Here is a 25,719-nt window from a genome sequence, read left to right as displayed (position 1 = left end):
ATGGAGAGACATAAAATGTAATCAAACGCAAAGCTATCCTTCGTTCATTGATGTTCTGCATTTTAATTTGTTTTTGTTTGAGACAAGGTCTCACCATGTAGCCCTGGCTGGCTTGGAACTAACTGTGTAGCCCAGGCTGGCCCCAAACTCACTAATATCTGCCTGCCTCTGCCTCCAAAACACTGGGACTAAAGGTGTGCGCCACAACACCAAGCTTGGTGCTATAATTTAAACATACAGTTTCCTCTCAGCAGTTCTCCTGTGGAGTCTTGATGTGGACCAGTGGTAGCATCTTTAAGAGGCTTTAATGAATTTCTCAAGAGACTGGATGGGTTCTTGGATTTCAAGAGGAGGTTGCTATAAAGTGAGCCTAGCACCCATCCCAATTGCTCTTGTGTGTTAGTTCTCTTGGGCACATAGATGTTTCCCTGTCCCCAACTCTCCTATGAGTTAGCACTGCTTCTCATCAGAAGCTGAGAAGACCCTGGCCACCACAATCTTTTTTATTTTTTTTTATTTTTATTTATTTATTTATTTATTTATTTATTTATTTATTTATTTATTTTTCGAGACAGGGTTTCTCTGTGTAGCTTTGCACCTTTCCTGGAACTCACTTTGTAGATCAGGCTGGCCTCGAACTCACAGAGATCCTCCTGGCTCTGCCTCCCGAGTGCTGGGATTAAAGGCATGCGCCACCACCGCCCGGCTTGGCCATCACAATCTTGACTGTCGCTGCTTCCAGAATTGTGAGCTAAATTGATCTTTATTATAACACAAAATAATCTGGAGATAATTGCCATGACCAGAATATTTGATATTGTTAAAATGCTTGTACTGCTCAAAGTGATCTATAGACTCAATCAATACTTATTGCATTCCCAAAGATTTTGTTTTTTGTATTTCAGAAATAGCAAAAACAGTTGAAAAAATGCATATGGGTGCCTAAAGGCCCATGAATAGCAAAAACAATCGTGAAAAAGAACAAAGATGAAGGCATCACACTTCCTGATTTCAAAATGCATTATACTATTAAAAACAATATTGTACTGGTGTAAGGCTAGACCTAAACTGGTAGAACAGAAAGACTGGAAACAATGCTATGCATATACAGTCAGTTGACCTTAACTGGGACTCTACCATACACTCAAAATTGTGTTAAGGGGGCCAGAGACCATGTTAAATATTCTTACTACGTTAAAACAAACAAACAAACAAACAAACAAACAAACAAACAAACAAATCATTAATTCATTAATGGAGAAATTGAAGAAGCCCTAGTACACAGTGAGTGGAAAATGAAGCAATTCATTGCTAGGGATAGCAGTGTGGATATTCCTCAAAAACTGAAAAGTAGGACTGCATAGGCTTCAGCAATCCCATTTTGTTTTTAGTATTTACACAGAAGACCTGAATTCAGGAAGCTTTGGGAGACATTTCACATACAGACTATAGCACAGCTGAAAAGTGCAGTTTAAAACCATACAGTGAGATATTACCATGCACCTGCTACTGACACCAAATTGATGGCAGTAATAGCTGCAAAACCAATTGTTGGCATGACAACACCAAATAATGGTAAGATGTAGAGAAACCGGCACGGAGATACACTCCTGGTTTGAATGTAAAGAGGGCCAGGTACTCTGGACTATTGTTTGGCATTTTTCTTAAAAAGTTAACCACAGGATGATCACACTTCTCCCTTAGAGAAAGCATTTGCGGGGTTGGGGATTTAGCTCAGTAGTAGAGCGCTTGCCTAGCAAGTGCAAGGCCCTGGGTTCGGTCCTCAGCTCTGAAAGAGAGAGAGAGAAGAGAGAGAGAGAGAGAGAGAGAGAGAGAGAGAGAGAGAGAGAGAGAGAGAGAGAGAGAGAGAGAGAAAGCATTTACAATCACTTCGGCCACCACTCAAAATTTCTTCAGACCCCAATGTTCCGTTGAACTAAGACCGCTCTAGGGACGAAAACTGGAGTGCCAACATGCCACACCTTCCAAGTTACTTCTGCCCTGAGAGCGCCCTCCTTGCTGCCCATCCTGGGAGAGATAGACAGAACCTCCACAGCCCTTCCTTGGGCTCCTCCTGGCTGCCCAGTTCAGTGCTCCCATCATGAGCTACTTGGTGGCTTCAGAGTCTTCTTAGCAAATGGCTTTGCCCTTGCAGCTGGAAAGGAGTGTTTCTGTCAGCTCTTGGCCCCGAGGACCCTAGTGGAAACCAAGCATCAAGTTTTACATGGAGCGGGATTAGGTATTAATTTTCATCTTGCCTCTCTGGATGACACAATTTAGATTTTGGTTTGTTTCTTTGTTTTTAATAGGGTCTTATATGTAGCCTGGGCTGGCCTTGAATTTGGAGTCCTCCTCCCTTAGACACTATAGTTCTGGGATTATAGGCATGAGTCACAATTTCCAGAAAAAAAAAAAAAAACCCTAAGGTTTTTTTTTTTGTTGTTGTTGTTTGTTTGTGTTTTGTAATAGGGTTTCACTGGGTAGTTCAGGCTTGCTTGAATTTCACTATTTAGCTCAGGCTGGCCTCAAACTCACAGCAATCCTCCCAAGTGCTGTAGTATTACAGGTGTGAGGCACAATGCCCAGCTAAAACCCTTTAATTTTTTTTTTTTGTTTTTTTGGTTTTTTTTTTTGTTTTTTGAGACAGGGTTTCTCTGTGTAGCCCTGGCTGTCCTGGAACTCACTCTGTAGACCAGGTTGGCCTCGAACTCACAGAAATCTGCCTGCCTCTGCCTCCCCAGTGCTGGGAATTAAAGGCGTGCGCCACCACCACCCAGCCCCTTTAAAATTTTTATTGGCACATATTACACAAACAGTGGGTATCTTTGTGACATTTCATACATGCATAGATGTATTTTGTTCATATTCACCTCCCGTTACCCTCTTTTTCCTCCCTCTCATTTCTACTGATTTTCTCTTACTTTCCCCAACCACACCCCCTTCTACTTTTATTTCTTGTTTTAGGGTGTCCCGGTGACTTTCATCGGGGTTGCTTGTATGAGCATGAAGACGGGTTATTTATAGGAACATGGCAGGTTATTATTGAAGAAAGTGTCTTCCCCTCCCTCAGCAATTAAGAACTGCCAATGGCGGGCCCGTGCAGGGAGCGAGGGAGCGGCGGCGAGGCACCATGGTCCCTCCTTCTCCCTAGTGTTCACTGCCCTACCAATGCTCCCGGAGGAGTGCGGGCCTCGTGAGCCCCTCCTTTTAGCAACTGTTAACCGCCTACACATCGTAAGGAATGGTGGGGCCTTGTGAGCCCCCTTCTGTGTTCAGGCCTGAGTTCATGAGTACAATGGCCGTGTCACATTCGGAAGGCAGTGTTCCACAGTACTCCATCCCTCCCTCCAGCTCTACATTTTTTTCCGCCCATTCTCTGTGATGTTTCCTGAACTTTGGCGGGGAGGAGATGCAGATGTCCCATTTGGGGCTGATCTTCAACAGTCACTTATTCTTAGTACTCTGAGTTAAGTCTCGGCAGTAACTGCTACTGCTGTGAACAGAGGCTACTCGCACCAAAGCTGACAAGAGCACTAATCTACATGGTTAGAAGACAATTTGACAGTCACCATGTGGCCACTTATTGATGCAATAGTAGTAGCTTCTCCATGCGCCTACGACCTCCCCAGCGGTAGGCTCTTGACAAGGCATGTATTTCCTCCTAAGAAGTGATCCTCAAATCCGATCAAAAAGAGGTTGGTTACTCAAATAGAAAATAACTGGCTACACCCCCACCCCCTCCCCCCTCCCCCTAACTGGTTACCCCCCTCCCCCCCCTACACAAACTGGAGTCATCTTCAAAGAGAGAACCTTAAGTGAGAAAATTCCTTCATCAGACTGGCCTGTAGGCAAGTCTATGGGACATTTACTCAATTAATGATTGATGTGGGGGGCCTAGTCCACCCCAGTCCACTATGGGTGGAGTCACCTGCAGGCAGGTGGTCCTGGAAGATATAAGAAAGCACACTGAGCAAGCTAAGGAAAGAAAGCCAGTGAGCAGTGTTTCTTTGTAGTCCCTGCTTCTCCTTCTGCTTGAATTCCTGCCCTGACTTTCTTCAACGATGGACAGCAATATAAAAGAACAAGCCAAATATATCCTTTCCTCTCCAAGGCACTTGTGTTTCGAATGCGTATCACAACAATAGAAAACAAACTAGAACATTCCCCTTAGAATTTCACCAATTTTTCCCTTGCCTGGCAGGGAAAAATACAGGCTTAAATGAATGAAGCTTTATTGAAGCTATATTTCTTAAATTAAAAAAAGTCAAACCCAGGTATGTTGTCTCATGCCTATAATCCCATTATTCAGGAGGGAGAGACAAGGCGATTGTCATGAGTTCAACATCAGCCTGGGTCTACATCATAAGTTAGGGGCTAGTCTGGGATACAGAGTGAGATCCTGTCTCAAAAAAAAAAAAATATCACAAGTGACTTAAGTAAATGGATATTAAGGCTGAGTGCACAACACACACAACTTGCATTTAAGGGTTTTCTTGGGACTGGAGAGATGACTCAATGCTTAACAATGTTTGTTGTGCAAGCATGAGCACCAGAGATTGGGTCCCAACACTTGCGGAATAAACTAGATGTGGTCGCTTGCATTTCTCCAGTCCCCAGCACAGAGGCTGGCAGGCAGATGACAACAGAAACAGACACCTAACCACCCCCAACCTCTTCACGAATGCACATGCACACATGCATGAATACACATACATCACAAACACATGCACACGCAGTAAAGAAAATTACAAATTTCCTTATTTCTGTGTAAGTGAGAAAATTACAAACTAATTGTAGAAGTTTTTGATCCAGGTATGGTGGGGGTACAGATAGGAGGATCAGGAGTCTGAGGCCAGCCAGATAAGACCACATTTCAAAAACCAAACCAAAACAAAACGTAAAAAAATTAGTTGACACAGACTTCAACTTATTGACGTAAAAGGCATTTGAGAATTTCCTAATTATGAATTGACTGTATCAACTTTTTCAGGGTTTCTCTGTGTTGTTACAGCCCTGGCTGTCCTGGAACTCACTCTGTAGACCAGGCTGGCCTCAAACTCATAGAGATCTGCCTGCTTCTGTCTCCCAAGTGTTAGTATTAAAGACATGTGCCACAATGCCCAACTGATAATTCTTAAAAATTCTTTTTTAAATTAAATTTTAAAAAAATTACGTGTATATATATTTTGCCTGCATGAGTGTGCCTACAGCCCTGGAACTGGAGTCACAGACAGTTGTGAGCTGCCATGTGGGTGCTGGGAATTGAACCCTGGTCCTCTGGAAGAACAGTCAGCGCTCTAACCATTTAGCTAACTTTCCAGCCCAATTCTTAAAAATTCAAAGTTATATTTTCCTTATTAAAATCAGGACAAGGTTTCTCTTTAAAATTGTTGTGTAGCTATTTTCTCTACATTGAAACATTCCCTTCTACAGGAAGGCCCTTAAGACTTAGAAAGCAGGGAAATAAAGCATTAGGACACGAGTTCAATCCCCTGCACCTCTATAAAATACCAGGTATATTGGTGTTTGCCTATAATACCAGTTCTGAGGAGACAGGAACAGGTGAAGCCTTGGTACTCACAGGCCAGCCTGCTCAATGCAGTTTGTTAGCCCCAGGTCCCAGTGAGAGGCATCGGATCCTTTGGAACTAGAGTTACAGGCAATTGTGACCTGCCATATGGGTGATGGGAATTTGAATCCCAGTCCTCCTTTGTGGAAGATTTTTGAAATGAGGTAAGGCCCCATGGTGGTAGCACACACCTTTAATCTCAGCACTTGGGAGGCAGAGGCAAAGTAGATCTCTGTGAGTTCGAGGACAGCCAGAGCTGTTATACATAGAAACTCCATCTCAAAAACCAAAATAAGAAAAAAAAAAGTTAGGAAGGAAGGGAGAAAACGAGGTAAATTACCTTTTTGAGCAAGAAAACATCTGTGGTGTCTAGGCCATCCTGTAGCATGTGCAAAACAGAACAAAAGATCATTGCCTACACAGAACCCTCCATTTTCTCCTTTCTATTATTTCACAGTAAGAAAGAAACATATAAACATAAGTAATAAAGTACGGCGCAGTCATAAATCACTGTGTCTTTTCTACAAAACCGAGCTGAAGAGTTTTACCTTCCTGAGGTCAGAGCAAAATCCTGAGAGTTGTCTTCTGCCTGCTCCCCGCTACCCTGGTCCTGCCCACCACTGCTGCCATTGAGCTGTAGTCCTGGTGTCTGTGGTCACACTGCCACCCTGCAAGCACTCAAGCCAGCCTGTGTACACACATTCGCATACACACATACTTGGACGTGCACACTCACACAGCATGCATGTATTTGAATAAAACAAAAATATGGCAGGTGCATGGTGGCACATGCCTCTGATCTCGGCACTCAGAGGCAGAAGCAGGCAGATCTCTGAATTTAAGTCCAGTCTGGTCTACAGTGTAAGTTCCAGGTCAGCTAGGACCACACAAAGAGATGCTGTCTCAAAAACACAAATCACAAAACAACAACAAAATGAAGAAATAAAACAAAAAACAAATAGAAAGAAAATAATTCTACCTTCAGCTGAACACACACACACACACACACACACACACACACACACACGCACACACATATATATAATATATACATATATGTTCATATATCTGTTATATATAGAGATCTATAGATATATGTTATAATATATATCTGTAATCACAGAACTCAGGAGCTTGAGGCAAAAGGATTAGGTGTTTGAGGCAAGCCTAGAATAGATATCCAGGCTATCTTTCTAAATAAGTAAGGAAGTAAAGAAAGAAGACAAGACTAACAGTTGAACATGGTGATAAATTTGTGACATAATTTTTTGTGTATATGATTTGTAGCCATGAAGCAAAAGCTCTTACAATAAATAGACAAGTAGTAATTTTACTTGAAAAGGAAGTCTTTAAGAGAAAATTTCTTTTTCAGACAGCAAAAAAGATAATTAAGAAGTATCTTATCTGTGTTAAGCAGACAACATAAAATGTGAATAAAGAACAAATATCTTTAAATTTTTTTTTGTTTTTTTGAGACAGGATTTCTCTGCGTAGCCCTGGCTGGCCTGCAACTCACTCTGCAGACAATTTGGCCTGGAACTCAGAGAGTCACCTGCCTCTGCCTTTACCTCCAGAGTTCTGGGATTAAAGGCCACCATGTGCCACCATGCGTGGCTCTTTCTTTCTTTCTTTTTTAATCTTTTAAAGTCATGTTCTTTATCTGCTATTTATTTGTGTATTTTTATTTATGTATTATTTATTTACTTGTCTCTTTGTTTTCCAGGCAGGGTCTCAAAAAGATTCATCTTCCTCACTGCACCATACCTGGCAGCTTCATTGAAAATAATGTTCTCTCTCTAACCCAGACTCAGAAGGACAAACATGGTATGTACTCACTCATAAGTGGATTCTAGATATAAAGCAAAGGACAATCAGACTGCAACCCGCAGATCCAGGGAGGCTACATAGCAGGGGGGACCCTAGGATGACTATGGCTTATAATAAGTTTTGGTATTAATCACTGGGCAAGCCTCAGTGAAACATTTCACTATTAGGATAAGAATTTGTACTGTATCAAACTGATAATAGAAAAAAAAATAAATAAATGAAAATGAAAAAAAATCATATCTAAAAGGTTTGGTTTTGGTTTTTTTTGAGACAGGATTTCTCTGTGTAGTCCTGGCTGTCCTTGAACCTGATCCATCTGCCTTTGCCTCCTGAGTGCTGGAATCAAAGGTATGTGCCACCACTGCCTGACTAAGACTTTACCTCATAATTGGATTCTGATATATAAATTTTGGAGGGACACATATATTCAAATCATAGTGTTCCATGCCTGACCTCCTTGAAATTTATGTCTTCTTTACATACAACATTCATTTTATGGCATCCCAACAACCCTCCAAGTCTTAACTCATTCCAGCATTAACTTTAAGGGCTAATTCCAAAATCTCACCTAAATATTGTGTAAATCAGGTAAGGGGGAGGCCCAAGATATGGTTCTTATGGAGACAAATTCTCTTCTGGCTGTGAACCTGAGAAGTCATACAGTTATATGCTTCAAAGTTACAGCTGTGATGGCACACGCCTTTAATCCCAGCACTGGGGGTTGGGGGGCAGAGGCAAGTGAATCTCTGTGAGTTTGAGACCAGCCTGGTCCACAGAGCGAGATCTAGGACGGGCAGGTCTACAGAAGGAGACCCTGTCTCAACACAACAACAAACCCTGAAATGAACAAACAAGCATGCACGTGCACATGTTCTCCGAAAAGCCAAAGACTAGAAAAACAAGACAAAAACAAAACTGTAAGCATCATTGAGATTGTTCAGTGGGGGGAGAACACTTGCCACACAAACTTGAAGACTAGAGTTTGATGCGTAGAATCCATGATTTTTAAACAAGCTAAATATGGTACCTTGAATCTGTGTTCCCAGCACTCAGACAGCAAGATGGGAAGTAGAGGCAGGAGAATCTCCTGGAATTTCGTGTGTCAGTTAGACTAGAGTGTGCAGCATGGTAGCAATGGCCAAAAAAACCCTGTCTCAAAAACCAGGTGGAAGGAGAGAACCAACTCCAGAAACTTGTCCTCTGACTTCCCTCTTCATGTGCAAAAACAATGAAAAAAACTGAAGGCCAGGCCGTGGTGGCGCACGCCTTCAATCCCAGCACTCAGGAGGCAGAGGCAGGTGGATTGCTGTGAATTCAAGGCCAGCCTGGTCTGCAGAGTGAGTTCCAGGACAGCCAGAGCTATGCAGAGAAACCCTGTCTTTTAAAACCAAATACATAAATGAAAAATACAACTGTGAGACAGACATTAGGTAGACACACCTATTCCAAATATCAGAAACAGGAAAGAAGGGGATAATTTGTCCCAAATAAGTCCCACGCATGACAGGGCAATATTTATTTAATTTCATTCTTTTCGTGGTGTGTGTGTGTGTGTGTGTGTGTGTGTGTTTAAGATATGTGCTCCAGTGAGTTTCATTAGGATTGTTTTCAGGGGCCTGGGTGAGGGTATTGTTTGTAGGAGAATGGACTCTCTACCAGAAGTTACAGGCTCCAGAGAATTTATTACCAACTGTTAACTACTTATAGACCCTCAGGGAAGGGTGAGGTGCATTGAGCCCCTCCTAACAGGAGAAGGTTTTTGTTTGTTTGTTTGTTTGAGACAGGGTCTCCCTGTGTAGTACTGACTAGCCTTGAAACCATTCTGTAGACCAGGTTGGTCTCTAATTCACAGAGATCCACCTGCCTCTGCCTCCTGAATGATGGGATTACAGGTATGTGCCACCACACTCAACATATTTCTCTAGGAGGGGATACCAAGGTCTAGATGTCACTGGTGTCCCTTTCTCTCTTTATAAATATATTTTAAGATTTTTACTTTTATTTATGTATGTAGGGGGCTGGTTGCCGGAGGATGCCAAAAAGAGGGTGTTGAATCCCCTGGAGCTGGAGTTACAGGCAGTTGTGAGATACCTAATGTGGATGCCAGGAACTGAGTTCGAGTCCTCTGAAGAGCAGCAAGCACTCTTAACCACCATGCCATCTCTAGCCCTACCCCAACAGGGGAAATAGTTTAAGACTCAAGAACGAAGTCTGGCACAGCACTTCTTGTCAGCTGGAACCAGGTGCCTGCACCTCTCCCAAGCGGTTGAATACTGGTGGCGCTATAGTTCGGGGATCATAAGTGGCAGAGCTCTTTGGGGCTCTACACCGTGGGCAAATGGCCACTCACTCTGGTTACAAGGCCATGGCTTTGCTAAGCACTATGCTGGTAAGAATTTTAGAGCAGCCTTACTCCATTTCTCCGCTTGGATCTTAAGGCTCATCCAGGCATACTTTGAAATCTAGGTGGAGCTAGTCATGAGTCCACAGCTCATAAGCACTGTTTGCTTGCAGAGCTGGAACAGCGTAGACACCCCCAAGGTTTATCTCTTCTAGTGGGTTGCTGCCCACGCTGAACTTGCAAATAAACCAAGCATGGTGGCACATGCCTTTAATGCCAGCACTTGGCAAGTAGAGGCAGGCAAAGCTAGCCAGGTCTTCAGAGTGAGTTCCAGGACAGCCAGAGCTCTGTTACACAGAAACCTTGTCTCAAAAAAGCCAAATGGGGGTTGGGGAGAAAGAAAAGAAAAAAAAGGGGGGGCAATTAGCATGACAAGGAAAAGACAATGACTTAGAAGCTGTCACACAGCCATGCGAAGGTTTCAACACAGAACTTTTTATTTGACAACAGGCAACAAACTCTTCTAGTTGGTTCATTGTGGAATGTAGATTGTTTCAGATTGTCAGGGGGTGATTTTTCAAACTGAACAAGAATTTCAAGCTTTAAAACATTCAAGACTCAATAGAGATTCTCCACTTTACATCTGGTCTCAAGTATTTTCCAATTGTTTTAGCAGTTTGGTATAGATTTGCTTTCAGGTAGGTGAGTAGACATGCTGCTGCTGTCTTTAAAAACAAGGTTGTTTTTTTTTTTTTTGTTTTTGTTTTGTTTTTGTTTTTGTTTTTCCATTACAGCTTCATTTATGCATGAGGATAGGTGATGGTCACGTGTTTTTGATCCTCGTTTAATCAGTTGGATTCATGGCGTTATCTGTGAAAGAAAGGCTTTCAATTATTCTCTATTTTCCAGTAATGCCTCCCTTGTGCACATCTTTAGAAGGAGCCTACCAAGGACTACCAAGTCTTGCTCTCTCTCTCTCTCTCTCTCTCTCTCTCTCTCTCTCTCTCTCTAGTTTTTTGAGACAGGGTTTCTCTAAGTAGCCCTGGCTGTCCCGGAACTCACTATATAGACTAGGCTGGATTCGAACTCACAGAGATTGGCCTGCCTCTGCCTCCTGAGTCGTGTGACACCACCGCCCAGCTGATTCTTTATAATAAAAGCCAAAGATCAGTATTTCAGCTGTATGAGATGCTGAAGTGAAAATGCATTATGTGGAGATGGAGATGGCCCAGCCGGCAAAGGTGCTTGCCAGCAAACCTGCGTGCAAGCATGTACTCATGTCCACAGGTCAATATACAAAACGTTAAACACTGAAATGTCCATTTCCTTCCTCACCTATGGATGTTGCCTTGTAAACTCTAGTTTTGATGCTGTGAAAGAACGAAAGCACTACAAGAACTACAAAATCTTTTGCCTGCTGGGTGGTGGCGGTGGCGGTGGTGGTGGCGGTGGCGGTGGTGGTGGCACACGCCTTTAATTCCAGCACTCGGGAGGCAGAGGCAGAAGGATCTTTGTGAGGACAACCTGGTCTACAGAGTGAGTTCCAGGAAAGCCAGGGCTACACAGAGAAACCCTGTCTTGGAAAAAGAAAGAGAGACAACTTTTTCTTTCATATAAAGTGTAACTTCAGCCGGGCGGTGGTGGCGCACGCCTTTAATCCCAGCACTCGGGAGGCAGAGAGCCAGGTGGATCTCTGTGAGTTCGAGGCCAGCCTGGGCTACCAAGTGAGTTCCAGGAAAAGGCGCAAAGCTACACAGAGAAACCCTGTCTCGAAAAACCAAAAAAAAAAAAAAAAAAAAAGTGTAACTTCAACTTTTAAGACAAACTTATGATAGAGAAGTCACATTGATTTAATTAAAAGATTTCCGTTCTACCTAATGCCAGTCTTAGCTGATAAAAATGATGTCTCTGTGTGGGTATAGGTACATGAGTGTTATTGCCTACAAAGGTCAGGGTAGTTGGGTCCCCCGGAGCTGGAATTATAGGTGACTGTGAGCAACTTGACACAGGTGCTGGGGACCAAACCCGGGTCCTCTGCAAGAGCAATATGAGCTCTTAACTACTGAGCCATCTCTCCAGCCTCATGGTTTTAGTCTTTATAGGAGATACCGTTTCCTTTCCGCTCCATTCTGCACAGTAAGACATGGAGAGTGTGTGGGTCAATGGGTCTAGTCTGTGTACTCAGAACTCAGTTGCTCTGCAAAGCCAGAGCCTAAGAGGTGGCGGGACTGGGTTGGGGTTGGAGGGTCAGGTTCTGCTCAGCTCTTTCTTAGCTCCTACCCTCTGCTGCGGGTTACCTTTGTGATTATAATCAGGGACTCTGGCTCCCGGGTGGGCAGCTTAATGGGGTCTGAACATATCCACCTGGACCCTGTAAACTTGCACTGCCTTGGATCCTCCCAGTTCCTTCCAATTCTCTTTCTCTTTCTCTTGATAACTACTACCCCCAACTCAGTCCCTGCTGGTGAAGACATTCACGTACTCCCCAGAGATCTTGACTGGACCAGCCTACTGGGGCTCCTCCTTGCCCAGATTGCAGAGCCTTGGACTTGGTTAACACAGGAGAGAGAAGGGGGACTTATCTGGGGATGTCTGAGTGAGACAGGAACTAGACCACCAGGGACAGTCCCTGAGCTGGAGTCCTCCCTTGAGGCCAAGGCACAGTGTGATCCCTGCGAACAGTGACTGTTCGAACTTCTTCCTTACACTCCATGTTCTTTGCCTGCGTAGGTCATCCTTGGAATGGGGTCGGGTGTCTTTTGCATCCCCAGGGCTAGGATTACATCATGCTCTGCTTCTGTGGTGTCCAGGCATTGAACCAAGGGTTTCATGCATGCAAGGAAAGTCCTTTACCAACTGGGTTACGTCCTGAATATCCCTTGACTGTTTTTTACTTTTTAAATTTTTATTTATTTATTTGTTTGTTTGTTTATTGCTTAGGTAGGGTCTTACTATGTAGCACTAGTTCTTATTTATTTATTTGCTGCTTAGGTAGGGTCTTACTATGTAGCCCTAGCTCTCCTAGGACTTGCTCACTAGACCAGGCTGGCCTTCAACTCACAGATACCTGTCTGCCTCATTGAGTACTGGAGTGCTGGACTTAAATGCATGCACCACTACACCTGGCTTGCAATGTCTTTAATTTTTTCTTTCTTTTTTTTTTTTCCGAGACAGGGTTTCTCTGTGTAGTTTTGGAGCTGTCCTGGAACTCACTCTGTAGCCCAGGCTGGCCTCGAACTCACAGACATCTGCCTGCCTCTGCCTCCCGAGTGCTGGGATTAAAGGTGTGCACCATGACCGCCCGGCTGCAATGTCTTTACATTTTTAAAAGCATTTTAAATTTTATTTTATTTTTTTAAGAGTATGAGTGTTTCCCTTGTATGGATGTCAGGCTGCAAGGATGCAACATATGACTTCAATAACAATACAAAGGGCAAGAAAGATACCTGGTGCAGGTTTTTCCACGTCTTGCTTTGATTTAGATTTCAGATTAGTGAGCATCTCCCTAGAATACAGAGAAAGTGCAATGGATTGTCAATAGGCTGACACCAACAATTTGGAGACACAAAAATCATTCAGGTACACACATAAAAATTGGCCCATTCATATTGGAACTAAGAAAGGTTGTCTTCCTACTAAAAGAAATGGGGATGTGAAATTTACTTTTTTTTTTTTTTCAGTGATATGTGTAACAGAAAAGACCAAAGAAAGAACTAGAGGTTTTGATAAAAGTTTCATTAGAGCTACTATTTTTGTTGTTTATCAAATAGTAAACAAACCACTGATCTTCCGTAAAAGGGGTGGGGGTGGGGAGTTTGAACAATTAGCCATGCAAAAAGCAGGCAGGCTACTCACCCCACCTTCTTTGAGACAGCTTGAACTATGCAGCCCTAACTGGCCTGGAAGCCACTCTGTAGATCAGATTCTACATAAGAAATCAGAATGTGGTGACGCCCAGCTGGTGAGGTGGAGGCTCAAGGCCTGTTTATCCCAGCAGAGAGAGCTCCAGGAGACAGAGGCAAACGGAAGCCACTATGTAAATCAGGCTGGCCTAGAACTCAAAGAGATTCTCCTGCTACTGCCTCCCAGCTGCTGGGATTGAAGGCATGCACTGTTTCTCCATTTTAAAGGAAAAAGCCGGACACCAAATGTGTGCCTCCACTGGCACTTGGTAAACAAACAGTACTAAGAGAACAGAGCACGAAAGCTCTTCTCTAGGACACTGCCTTAGTAGAAATAGACTTGTGGGCCCTTTTACCCTTTGAACTCTCTGATTTATTACCAATATGACAGCCATGCTCACAAAAGCAAAATCTTAAATAATTTAATATCAAAATCATCTGTGAGCCGGGCGGTGGCAGTGCACGCCTTTAATCCCAGCAGAGCCAGGCGGATCTCTGTGAGTTCGAGGCCAGCCTGGGCTACAGAGTGAGTCCCAGGAAAAGGCGCAAAGCTACACAGAGAAACCCTGTCTCGAAAAAGCAAAAAAAAAAAAAAAAAAAAAATCATCTGTGAGAAAAGTACAAATAAAACAGAGGAAGTGGAAACAATGTCCTCCATAAAAGCAGCAACAACAGCATAGTGCAACTGGGGGACAGTTGTCACTACAGACTTAGCGCCTTCCTGCATTTCTTTTCAGCAGGTACAAAGGATAAGGGTAAGAACAGTTAATGGAGAGGCATCCTCCCTGGATGTCCCACAACCCAAGGACACATAAGATTACATACATATACATGGAGGGGTTTGTTTTTATGTCGCCAATGATAACTTGCACGTTATCGTCAGCATCGCTGTCACTGTGGCTGGTTTCATCATCTTCTTCAGTACATCCCTATGGAGTGATAAAGACACACGGGAAAGTCAAAATGAAGTAGACGGAACTGGGGACCATCAAAGCAAGACTTCTGTCTTAATGTTAACCCGATGGTTGATAGTCTTTTTCTTTTAATAATTTTTTTATTTTTATTTTATGTGCATTGGTGTTTTGTCTGCGTGTATGTCTGTGTGAGGGTCCTCTGGAACTGGAGTTACAGACAGTTGTGAGCTGCCATGTGGATGCTGGGAATTGAATCCGAGTCCTCTGGAAGAGCAGTCAGTGCTCTTAACTGCTGAGACATCTCTCCAGCCCCCAATGGTTGATAGTCTTAAGTGATGAAAACAAAGTCGGTACGAAGCTTAGTAAACCTTGTTCCTTATAACTTGACCACTGCCCCTCTCCCACATCAAGATCATTAGGTAGGTACCTTGATAACTTTTGAGAAAATGGGCCTTGGGTACAGTGTTCTTGTAAGGGTAGATTGCTCACATTAATGAAAGCACCAGATACCCTGACAAGATCTAAGTTGCTTCTAGAATATTTTAGTGGCCTTGGTTGTTGACTATAATCCTCAATTTGCTTTTATTATGGCTGACATTTATTTTCTTTCTTTCAAAATCTCAAAAGGAAATCTGAATGTGGTGGTGCGTATTTGCAGTCCCAGCACTGGGGAGGTGGAGGCACGGCTGAAAGCTCAATGCCATCTTTTAATCCCACCACCACTAGGGAGGCAGAAGCAATTGGATCTCTGTGAGTTCGAGACCACCCTAGTCTACCATAGTGAGTTCTGGGGCAGCCAGGGCTGCATAGCAAGGCTCTGTCTCAAAAAAAAAATGAGAGAGAGATTATATCCATCTAGGCCACATTCACCTTAGCTTTCTAGGGCTTTGGCCCTGGCTTCAGGGTAGGCATGCAGCAGCTACTTGAAAAAAATCATTACTTTGGTAGTAAATCCTCAATATTCATGTATTCTATACTTACAAATTCACCTATTTATTAAAATTCAGTTGTAACACTTAAATCAATACTTTCAGTGCATTTTGGTTATTTCGGACATGCACAAAGAGGTGAAAAATTTGTCACCCGATGTGAATTTTCCTGGCTGAGGTTGAACTTTGGCCTTCTTGTTTCAGCTCTTGTACTTTAAGCACATATCCTCTGCATTGTCCACTTAATACCACAATTTTCACATTTATGTTCCTTTTGCTGGTAGCCCCTACCCTCAGGCATAGTGCTAAAACTCTATGCAGCATGTCTAAGCACACAAGACTGTGCTGTGCTGTGTATTATGTTTAAATTTTAAAGTGTGTGTGTGTGTGTGTGTGTGTGTGTGTGTGTGTGTGAGAGAGAGAGAGAGAGAGACAGAGAGACAGAGACAGAGAGAGACAGAGACAGAGAGACAGAGAGTCAGAGAGAGACAGAGACAGAAGCACATCTGTGGAGGTCAGAAGACAACGTTCAAGAGTTGGTTTTCTCCTTATACCTTGTTTGGGACAGGATAGCTCTTGTTTCTGCCATGCTGAATACTTCAGGCTAGCAGGCCTACAAGCTTCTAGATAATCCTGTGTCTGCCTCCCATCTCACCATAGGAGTGCTGGGATTACAGATTGAAGGCACTTCTTTTGCTTGGTGTAGCCCTGACTGTCCTGGAACTCGATTTGTAGATCTGCTGGCCTTGAACTCACAGAGCTCTCAGCCTGCCTCAGCCTCCTGAGTGCTGGGATTAAAGGTATGCGACACCACATCCAGCTTCACATCTGGCTTAAAAAAAACTTTTTATGGGCTAAAAAACCTTTTCACAGAGCCACATTTTAGAAAATGATAATAAAAATACACAGTATTCCAAAACTGGCTGAACTATAGTAAGGTGTCATCTGCCCCTTCTGTGTACTGTACTTCATTAATAGCCAAGACCAAACCTGCTACATGTGCAGTCACACTTTACAGCTTATTCATGTTCTGCTCTACCAAGGAAAATTCTTAGGCTACATACCAAAAAGAATGGATAACCATTCTTCTGTGTATGACTACTTTAAAAAAAATATTTATTTTTTATAGCTGGGCGGTGGTGTTGCACACCTTTAATCCCAGCACTCGGGAGACAGAGGCAGGCAGATCTCTGTGAGTTCGAGGCTAGACTTGGCTACAGAATGAGTTCCAGGACAGGCACCAAAACTGCACAGAGAAACCCTGTCTCAAAAAACCAAAAAAAAATTATTTTTTAATCATATTCATGATATTCATTAATTATACTCATAATATTAATTACATTTGTGGTATTCACTGATCACATTCTCAGAATTCATTCAATAATTATATTTTATGATATTCATTAATCACATTAATTGTATTGATTTATTACATTCATGATATTATATCCTGATACTACTGTCCATTGTGGGGTTTTTCCATCACACAAAACAGAGATGTTCTACTTAGGAAATCATTGCTCTATATTCCTTTCTTCTTCGTCTTGAGATAACGTCTAGTCTTTCTGGTGTATGACTACTTTTATGCTAAACATATACCTACTTCTATTAAATTTCATATTTTAAAATTGGGCGAACTCAAAACTGGCAAGATTTTATTTTATTTTGGTCTTAGACATACCCGCTCACACTGAACGTGTTAAAATCCCATTTATATTACATGCTGAGGGAAAGGGAGATGGCTTAGTGAGTAAAGGTGCTAGCCATGATAGCCTGGTAACCCCAGTTTGATCCTCAGAACCCATGAAAAAAAAATTAAGGTATACGGAGCCGGCGAGGTGGCTCAATAGATTAAGGCCCTTTCCACCAAGCCTGAGAAGCACAGGGTGGAAGGAGAGAACCGTCATCTTCAAGTTCTCCTCTGATAGCTACACAAATACCCAAATACACACAAACACACAGAGTAAAAATTAATAATAAATAGTAAATACATTTATTTATGAAGATTTATTTATATTTTTAATTATATGTGTGTATACATGAGTGACAGTGTCCTCAGAGGGCAGAGATAAGACCCCCCTGGAGTTGGGTGTTAGAAGAGGTTGTGAGCTATATAATGTGGGGGCTGGGAATCAAACTCAGGTCTTCTGGAATAGCAGTAAGAACACTTAACCACTGAGCCAACTCTCTGCCCATATTGCATTCATATTAGAAAGTCCCACTTTTAAAATGTCCAAACAAATTGATATGCATTTAGAGAACTGGAATGGAAGGAGACTTTGAATCAAGTCAGTTGAAGGACTTGTGATGTGTAACATATCTTGGAGAAGATTTAGGCCTACCGTGATAGTGGGAAGAAGGCTTGGGGCTGGAGAGATGGCCCAATGGTTAAGAATGCTTGTGGTAGCCGGGCGGTGGTGGCGCAGGCTTTTAATCCCAGCACTCGGAAGCAGAGGCAGGCGGATCTCTGGGAGTTCAAGGACAGCCTGGTCTACAGAACGAGATCCAGCACAGGCACCAAAACTACACAGTCTCGAATAAACGAAATTAATTAATTAATTAATTTTAAAAATGCTTGTGGCTCTTCCGGAGGACCAGAGTTTGATGCTGGCACCCACATTAACTGGCTCATGACTACCTGTAACTCCAGCTCTAGGAGTAGCTAAGGCCCCAATGCCTTTGATGTCTGTGGGTACCTGTACTCATGTGCATATATCTACACACACACATGCACAGAATTAAAAATAAAATAAATTTTTAAAAGTTTGAAGGTCTATTCTGTGGAAGGAACATTAGATTTGTTAGTAATGGTTCAAAGGAGCTGAATTAGAATAAATGGTTTAAAAGTACAGCAAGGCAGCTCCCTATGAAGCACAAGTGGACAATTTGCTGTTGTAGAGTTACTCAAGGATCTCTGGGGCTTCCGTAGGAAGTACTTTATTCTCCATCAATAGAAAATCATGTATTCACATGCTACAATTCTACAAGCAATTCAAGCACAGTATGATTTACTGGATCAGATGATCTTCCCTGGGACCGAACTCTAAACAGTCTGTAGACACACAAACATATCTAGCACCTGGTTTTCAGAAGGGTAAATCACATGGGCATATTTGTTTTCTCCTATTCTTGCTTCTAAATACATCTCCAACAGGCAGGAAAAGAACAAGAAAAAGAGAATACTCTCTGAGTAGTTATTTGCTTATGCATCGATCCCTGTTTCAAAGCCCTAACAGGATTTATGGGAGAAAATATATTGACCAGATTTAACTGATGAGTTAAATACATTCACAGCGTGGTTCAGTTTTCAGTGGTCCTAACACCGTATCTCTTCTTCTCTTCTAGTATGTTTAGAATCCAGCACCCCCCACCACCACCACCATTTGGTGTGTTTTGGTTTTCCTTGTCCCACTTACAGCTTGGCAAGTGTCACTATCATCAGTACTGCTGATTTGGTTCTCTTGAAGAATATCTTGCAGGCGAAGGGATGACTTGGCATGGCTAGAGAAAAGTATCATAATAGTCAACACACTGGAGAGTTCTTCACCTCAACACCAGATTGCATGCAATTCAGAAACCCAAGCACTAAAACTAAAGTACAATCTGGGGCTAAAACCAAATGATTGAATAACTGGGACTGACTTCAGAAAATGCATTGAACAGAATACTGAGACTGAAGGGTGTTATCCAGATCAACTTTTTCATCTTATGGATTAAGAAACTGAAACAGTGAGATGAATCTGTTTTGACTATACTTAGTTTGTTCTAGTTTAATTGGCCCAAATATTGTTGCAGTTTTAATGGGCTCACTTGATATATGTATTTTGCTCTCCACTTTGTTACCTTTTAAAAGCTTCAGTTTTGGATTTTTACCCAGTTCGTTCTTGTTTTGGGTTCAGGTCAGAACTACTAGCCTAAGTTTGATTCCCAATATTCCTAACAGAAACAGATTTGTTAGTGAGTTCCAGGAAAGGTGCAAAGCTACACAGAGAAACCCTGTCTCGAAAAACAAAACAAAACAAAAAATAAATAAATAAAAAAACAAAAACAACAACAACAAAAAAGAAACCGATTTGTTAGTGGTCCCTAGCTATTTGCACTATGTTGAGATCCTGACCCTAGAGCACCTGCACTGGAGAATGTGTGCTTCTCTAGGCAGTCCAGATCATGCTTCTGCCTGTGCTTCCACTCCCACACTCTGCTCCCATCATTAAATAAAGAGGCTCTGAGACTAAGCTACATCTAAACTGTTTTCTCCTGGAGTTTCTGGGAACTCAGTTATCAATTCTCTGAGACACTGTATCTCATTCACTAGCCTGAACAACTGGAATGCACTTGGCCTTGGGAGAATCCCTACTGAAAACTGAGTACAAAAGAGAAATTGCTATCCACCATTGTTCATAGACGGCTTCAGAACAGCATGAAAAATAAAAATCCAAAGAAAGCTTTTCAGTCTTATTTCGATAGTATTATTTATTTATTTATTTATTTATTTATTTTTTTTTTTTTTTTTTTTTTGGTTTTTCGAGACAGGGTTTCTCTGTGTAGCTTTGCGCCTTTACTGGAACTCACTTGGTAGTCCAGGCTGGCCTCGAACTCACAGAGATCTGCCTGGCTCTGCCTCCCGAGTGCTGGGATTTTTCTTTAAAGACATAGCAAGGTACCAGTTTCAATCAGTGAGAAAACCAAACACTCTTTTCTCTTGGAAAAAGAAAGTGTGGTAAATGCTCAGCTACTGCTCTAGAAGGTCCCATGGAAGTGTGCATTTATGTGCTGTTCATCAAATCATGTAACAAAGAAGTCTGGGTGTACTTCTTGTTCCCTTGAGTTGGAATCAGCTGCCAATGCAAAGAGAACAATGGTTAATGTGAATAGAATGTTGCACAGCTTACCCCAGGGGTTCCTCCTCCTTCTTCTCAGTGTCATCGTCTGTAATGAAAAACAAAATGTGAAAATGCACATGTAAGGCAAAGGGTGGTGGGAAGGGGAGGAAGTAGCTTGGAAGGCCTCTTGGGCTTGAACTGCTGGGGGCAGGAGACCGTAACATGCGGAATGATATTGCCAAACCTAAACACAACTGAGATTTTATTAACAGCCTATCAAATAGTTGGAGGAGAGGTAGTAACAGTCACCAGTTTTAGACCCTTTAAACTGCCAAGAGTATAAAAGGAGAAAAAATATTTGTAAAAATTTGTCTTTCACTACTTTAAGTGTTTTAAAATTTGCGTTCATATATACCGAGAAAAATATTTTCATTTATTCTTCCGACTCTGAGTAAACTTGCAAAAATCCTTTTACACCTAAGTTAATGTGTGTATTGAGCATATTTAGCACTTTAAGAAGCAAGTTAGTTTCTTGAAACAGGTGAAGAAAAATGAGCTGAAAAAGGAGGATGCTGAGCAGAAAGGTACCTGAGTTCATCTGAAGGGTCTCTACCCCAAGAAGCACTTTTGTGAGAGCTAATAGCAAAGAACCTGAGCTGCCGGCGCTCATTCCTATGAAGGCTTAACAGTTTGCTTTAAAAAAAAAACTGCCTAGGCTGGCAAAACATAAAAATTCAAAACAATCAAAAATAGCAGGGTGGACTTAGGGGTGAACTTCAAGGTGGAATACTTGCCCAGTGCAGAGGGAGGCCTCGGCTTGATTCCCAACACTGTGAATGAAACAAGAATAAAAAGGCAAAATGAAGCCAGGTGGTGGTGGCTCACACCTTTAATCCGAGCACTCGGGAGGCAGAGGCAGGCGGATCTCTGTGAGTTCAAGGCCAGCCTGGTCTACAGAGTGAGTTCCAGGACAGGCACCAAAACTACACAGAGAAACCCTGTCTCAAAAAATCAAAAAAAAAAAAAAAAAGGCAAAATGAGGATTAAAACATATACAGACCCAAATACAAATAAAATTCATATTTAATACATTAAAAGACAAAGCACTTTGAAGATATCTCCACATTTATCATTGCATGTTCTAGGAGATACAGAAGCAAGAGTATGTAGATTTTGTGGCAAGTGAGGCTGTTATGTCAGAAGGTTAGCCGCCGCTTCATCGTTCTGTTTTGTTTTCCTTAGACAGTCTCACTGTACAGCCCTAGCTGGCCTGGAGCTCTCTATGTAGACCAGGCTAGCCTCAGACTCACCGAGCTCAGCCTGCCTCTCTCTCCCATGTGCTGGGATTAAAAGTATACACCACCACATCCAGTTTACTTTGTCTTATTTGTTTGGTTTTGTTTTTGCCAGTACAGGGTTTCAGACAGCCCTGGCTATCCTGCAACTTGCTCTGCAGACCAGGCTGGCCTTGAATTCAGAGATACATGCTTGCCTCTACCTCCCAAATGCTGGGATTAAAGGTGCCACCACTACTGCCCGACTCCAGCTCACTATATTAAGGTGAAAAAGTGAATCCAAAATATATGTTTAAATGCCTCAGTTTACAAGACTTCTGTTGTTGTTGAATGGGTCCCTCAATTTGATTGGGGAGAACTACCAGATGCCCCAAATTCTAGGAGAAAGTAGAAAGGGGATGATAACTACCAGCTCACACTGGGACATTCTGGTCTCCAGTAACAATGCTCTTTTCCAACAGTGTCCAAAGGTAGTTCCACACGGGTTAGTATGTAACGCTGATTAGTTCATTCATAAAAGTTTGTGTTCATCATTCTGGTTGCCTCCAGTTAAAGAGAATCCCTGATTTTGTTTGACAGTTTTAGAGAAAACTAAGGATCCTCGGATGACATTACTTAGAAATCAGGGGGCAGGCGGCATGAGAAACAAGAAAACCTGGAGAGACAGAAGATGGTTTCCCCTCTGCTCAGGGGGAATTTGAAAGAAACAGTGTCTCCGAATTCAGGCCCAGAAGGGTCACTTTCCACCTTTAGACAGTGATAAAAGAGTAGGTCTTTACCTTCGAAAAACCAGCGTTCTTCATCTTCAAATTCTGTGAACTCCATTGCGCTGCATTCTGCTTCAGATGCCTGGGGGGTCTGCTCCTCAGACATGGCTGTGGAATTAGGCTCCTGCATTTGGGAAGAGGATACGGGGGAGACCTGTTGGAGGAGCTGATACCCAAGTCTAGGTGGCTGCTATGAATGAAGGCCTGAGGATCTGGGCCAGAGCTTCAAACTTTCATCATAGCCTCTGTTTGTGATGTTGTGGAGGGTGGGGCTTGGGTGGGGCCTGGGTAAGGAGTCCAGGGCTTGGGCCCAGGACTAGGGGGCCAGAGAGCCCAGGGTGTTGGAAATAGGTAGAGCCAGAGTCCTAAAGGCCTACCCTCCATCCAGGTCTTAGAAAACACTGGCATCTAAGTTTTCCTTCAGCTAGGGTGGAAGTATTAAGAAAACCTCTGTGATCTAATTAGTATTAGGGTGAGGTGTTAGGTCCTTTTACAGGATCAGGTATCAGAGCTTCCACCTTACCACCAACTTACCACCGTGGAACTTGCCTTTCCCAATCTACCCTTACAGACGTTCTTTTTCAGCACTTGTAAAGAACAGGAGGAAGGGTGAGGTTAGCAGGCAGTGGTGTTGGAAGGGTACCCTGGTTGGGTACCAGACCATAGGAGATGAGGCCCAGAGGCAAGGAAATAGGCTGGGGGAGGCAGACAGTTTGTGGAGGTGTAGGATGAGAGAAGGTCACATGTCTGTGGTACCCCTTACCCCAATCCTCCGAGGGCATAGAAAAAAATTGGCGTCTGGGTTCTCTCAGCTGGGGCAGAAACACTAAGAGAATATCTGGGACTTAGTTAGCTGGGGGGCGGGGGCGGGGGCGAGGAGCGCGGAGGAGGCACTCTCAACACCCTTCCGTTCACGTGTCAGATACTGAAACTCCCTACCTTACAAGGGCTACAGGACCACACTGTGAAATTGGACTCTCGTTATCAACGGCCCGGGCACAGAATGTTAGTGTTCCCAGCAGTACTCGAGGGCCACAGAAGGTGGGGGTGGGTCTCGTGGGCAGTAGGCACGAGGAGGCTGGAATGAGCGTCATCCACAGGTGGGGGTGGGTCTGGTGGGCAGTGGGCAATGGGCAAGAGGCTGGAATGAGCGTCATCCACAGGTGGGGGTGGGTCTGGTGGGCAGTGGGCAAGAGGCTGGAATGAGCGTCATCCACAGGTGGGGGTGGGTTTGGTGGGCAGTGGGCAGTGGGCAAGAGGCTGGAATGAGCGTCGTAATGGGTAGGGCTGGTGTCAGGAGCTGCGGGTTTGTGTGGGGCAGGGGGTAAGATAATGGTTGTGATGGGTGGAGAGGTGGGTCGGCAACTAGAGAATACCACACTTTGGTAGGACCTACCTAAAGGTGCTTCCTCATTAGAGGGCTTAGAACACACTTGCTGCTAGGTTTTCTCTCAGCTCGCCTGGAAGCAGCAAGAAAATGTCTGATCTTGTTAATGCTTGGAGGTGGGCTGTCCTATGTTGTTCTTTTTAGTGAATCAAATATTGAACCCCCTACCTTACAAAGCTAGCAAGACCTCACCGCAGAATTTGACTCGATTTTCCAGCTAATCTGCACTGCTCCTCTGATGCCCAAGCAATCCTTTCAGAGGTCTGAAAGTGGTGGGGATGAACGACAGGGTGCGGTGCGGTGCGAAGTGGCGCCAGGTCTGGGGGACCAGAAGGTGAGATGGTGTGCTGGAGAGGGGTAGTGTGATGTAAGATGAGATTGTTACACCTTTGTAGCAGACTAAAGGCTCATCCCTGTCCTTTGAGGGATGATGCTAGAAAACACCAGCACATAGATTTTCCTTCAGCTACTCTAGAAGTACTAAAAACGTCTGCACTCTAGGTTAATACTTTCTTGAGACAAAGTCTCAGTATGTCGTCCCACCTGATCTGGAACTTGCTATGTAGATCAGGCTGACCCCAAACTCACAGAGATCCATCCTCCCGCCTTTGACCTCCGCGAGTATTGTCATTAAAGGACTGTGCTACCACACTACATTCTAGTTACTATTTTGTGAGGGTCAGTTGCTCCTCAGCTTTTCCTTGTATTGGGTCAGTTAGTGGAAAGTCTTACTTGGTAAAGGTGGCCAGACCTCACTGTGAAGTATGACTCTCCTTCCCAGAGACCTGTGCAGACCTTTAGATTTCCCAGCAGGAATTGTGGAGCCCAGAAGGTGGACTCATGGTCATCTGGCTTCAGGGAGTCAGGTGCAGGGGAGGTTAGAAGTTTCCGGAGAGAGAATGTCACATCTCCATGGTATCCTAAAGTCTCATCCTCACTGGAATGCCTAGAAAATACTGGTTCCTAGATTCTCACCCAGCTGGCATGGATGCACAAAGCAAATGCCAGATCTAGTTACTATTTGAGAGAAGAGGGATTGGTCCTATACCCTTTCTTCACTGGGTTAGGTACTAGTTTTTACCTTATAAAAGCACTAAGACTTCATTGGGGAGCTTGACTTTCTGTCCAAACCTATAGCTCAGACCATTATTTTCCTGTGAAAATAAAAAACAGAAGGTGGAGTGGGGGTAAGGGTGGGGAGTCAACTGTGTGTGATGAGGCCAACTGGGGAATACACGGCTAGAGAATGTCAGCTCTCTAAAGTATCCTAAGGCTCACATTCCCTGGAGGACCCAGAGAAACCTGGTGCGTATTCTCCCTCAACTAGATTGGAAGTGCTAAGGAAACATGACCTATTTTCCTTTGGTTGGTTGTGTGTGTAGGTTTGCTTCTGTAGTCCTTCTGCCAAACCAAAGCAAATGTGACCACCTACCCTAACCTTAACTTACCCTAACATTCCATTTTGAAGTAGTGCTTGAAGAACACAGAAAGTGGGATAGGGGTGGGGTGGAGGGAGACAAGAGGATGTAGTTGGGGGTAGGTAGCATGGAGGTTTGGGGGTGGTAAGAATAGAAAAAGTCACATCTCTGTTGTTCATGGTTGGAGAGCCTAGAAAATGCTGGTGCCTAAGTTCTCTCTCAGCTAGGTTGGAACTGTGAAGAAAATGTCTGGGACCTTTTTTTTTTTTTTTTTTTTTTCTTTTCAAGACAGGGTTTCTCTGTGTAGCTCTGGCTGTCCTGGAACTCACTCTGTAGACCAGGCTGGCCTCAAACTCATAGAGATCCACCTGCCTCTGCCTCCTGAGTGCTGGGATTAAAGGCATGCACCACCACCTCCCAGTAACCTTAATATTGGGGAGGAGGGTGGGATCGGGTTGCCTCACTGTTTTTTTTTTTTTTGGTTTTTTTTTTCTAGAGACAAGGTTTCTCTGTGTAGTCCTGGCTGTCATGGAACTCTGTAGACCAG

At 43.4% G+C, this 25,719-nt stretch overlaps 1 protein-coding gene across 1 annotated transcript; it reads right to left on the bottom strand.

Moving 5' to 3' along the window:
- Positions 1-10,212: 10,212 nt before the first annotated feature.
- Positions 10,213-22,584, bottom strand: LOC131899773 (testis-specific protein TSX-like). The gene is made up of 7 exons (XM_059251233.1): positions 22,380-22,584; positions 21,100-21,135; positions 20,375-20,411; positions 18,899-18,983; positions 14,465-14,568; positions 13,184-13,242; positions 10,213-10,607 (listed from the first exon to the last, which is right to left on the bottom strand). The coding sequence occupies exons 1-7, from the start codon at positions 22,495-22,497 to the stop codon at positions 10,582-10,584; spliced, it is 465 nt and encodes a 154-aa protein (XP_059107216.1). The 5' UTR covers positions 22,498-22,584; the 3' UTR covers positions 10,213-10,581.
- Between the last annotated feature and the right edge of the window lie 3,135 nt (positions 22,585-25,719).

This window comes from Peromyscus eremicus, chromosome X (assembly GCF_949786415.1).
Source record: "Peromyscus eremicus chromosome X, PerEre_H2_v1, whole genome shotgun sequence".
In the NCBI taxonomy this organism is placed as follows: domain Eukaryota; kingdom Metazoa; phylum Chordata; class Mammalia; order Rodentia; family Cricetidae; genus Peromyscus; species Peromyscus eremicus.
The sequence above is the reverse complement of the archived record's forward strand: the minus strand, read 5'-3'. Positions and strand labels throughout refer to the sequence as shown.

Excerpts from the sequence above, each read along its gene's own strand:
- LOC131899773 (XM_059251233.1), bottom strand. The coding sequence starts at position 22,497 with ATGCAGGAGCCTAATTCCACAGCCATGTCTGAGGAGCAGACCCCCCAG. Across the intron at positions 20,412-21,099 it reads GAGGCCTCCCTCTGCACTGG|ACGATGACACTGAGAAGAAG; the intron begins GCAAGTATTCCA and ends TTTTCATTACAG. Across the intron at positions 14,569-18,898 it reads ATAGTGACACTTGCCAAGCT|GGATGTACTGAAGAAGATGA; the intron begins GTAAGTGGGACA and ends ATCACTCCATAG.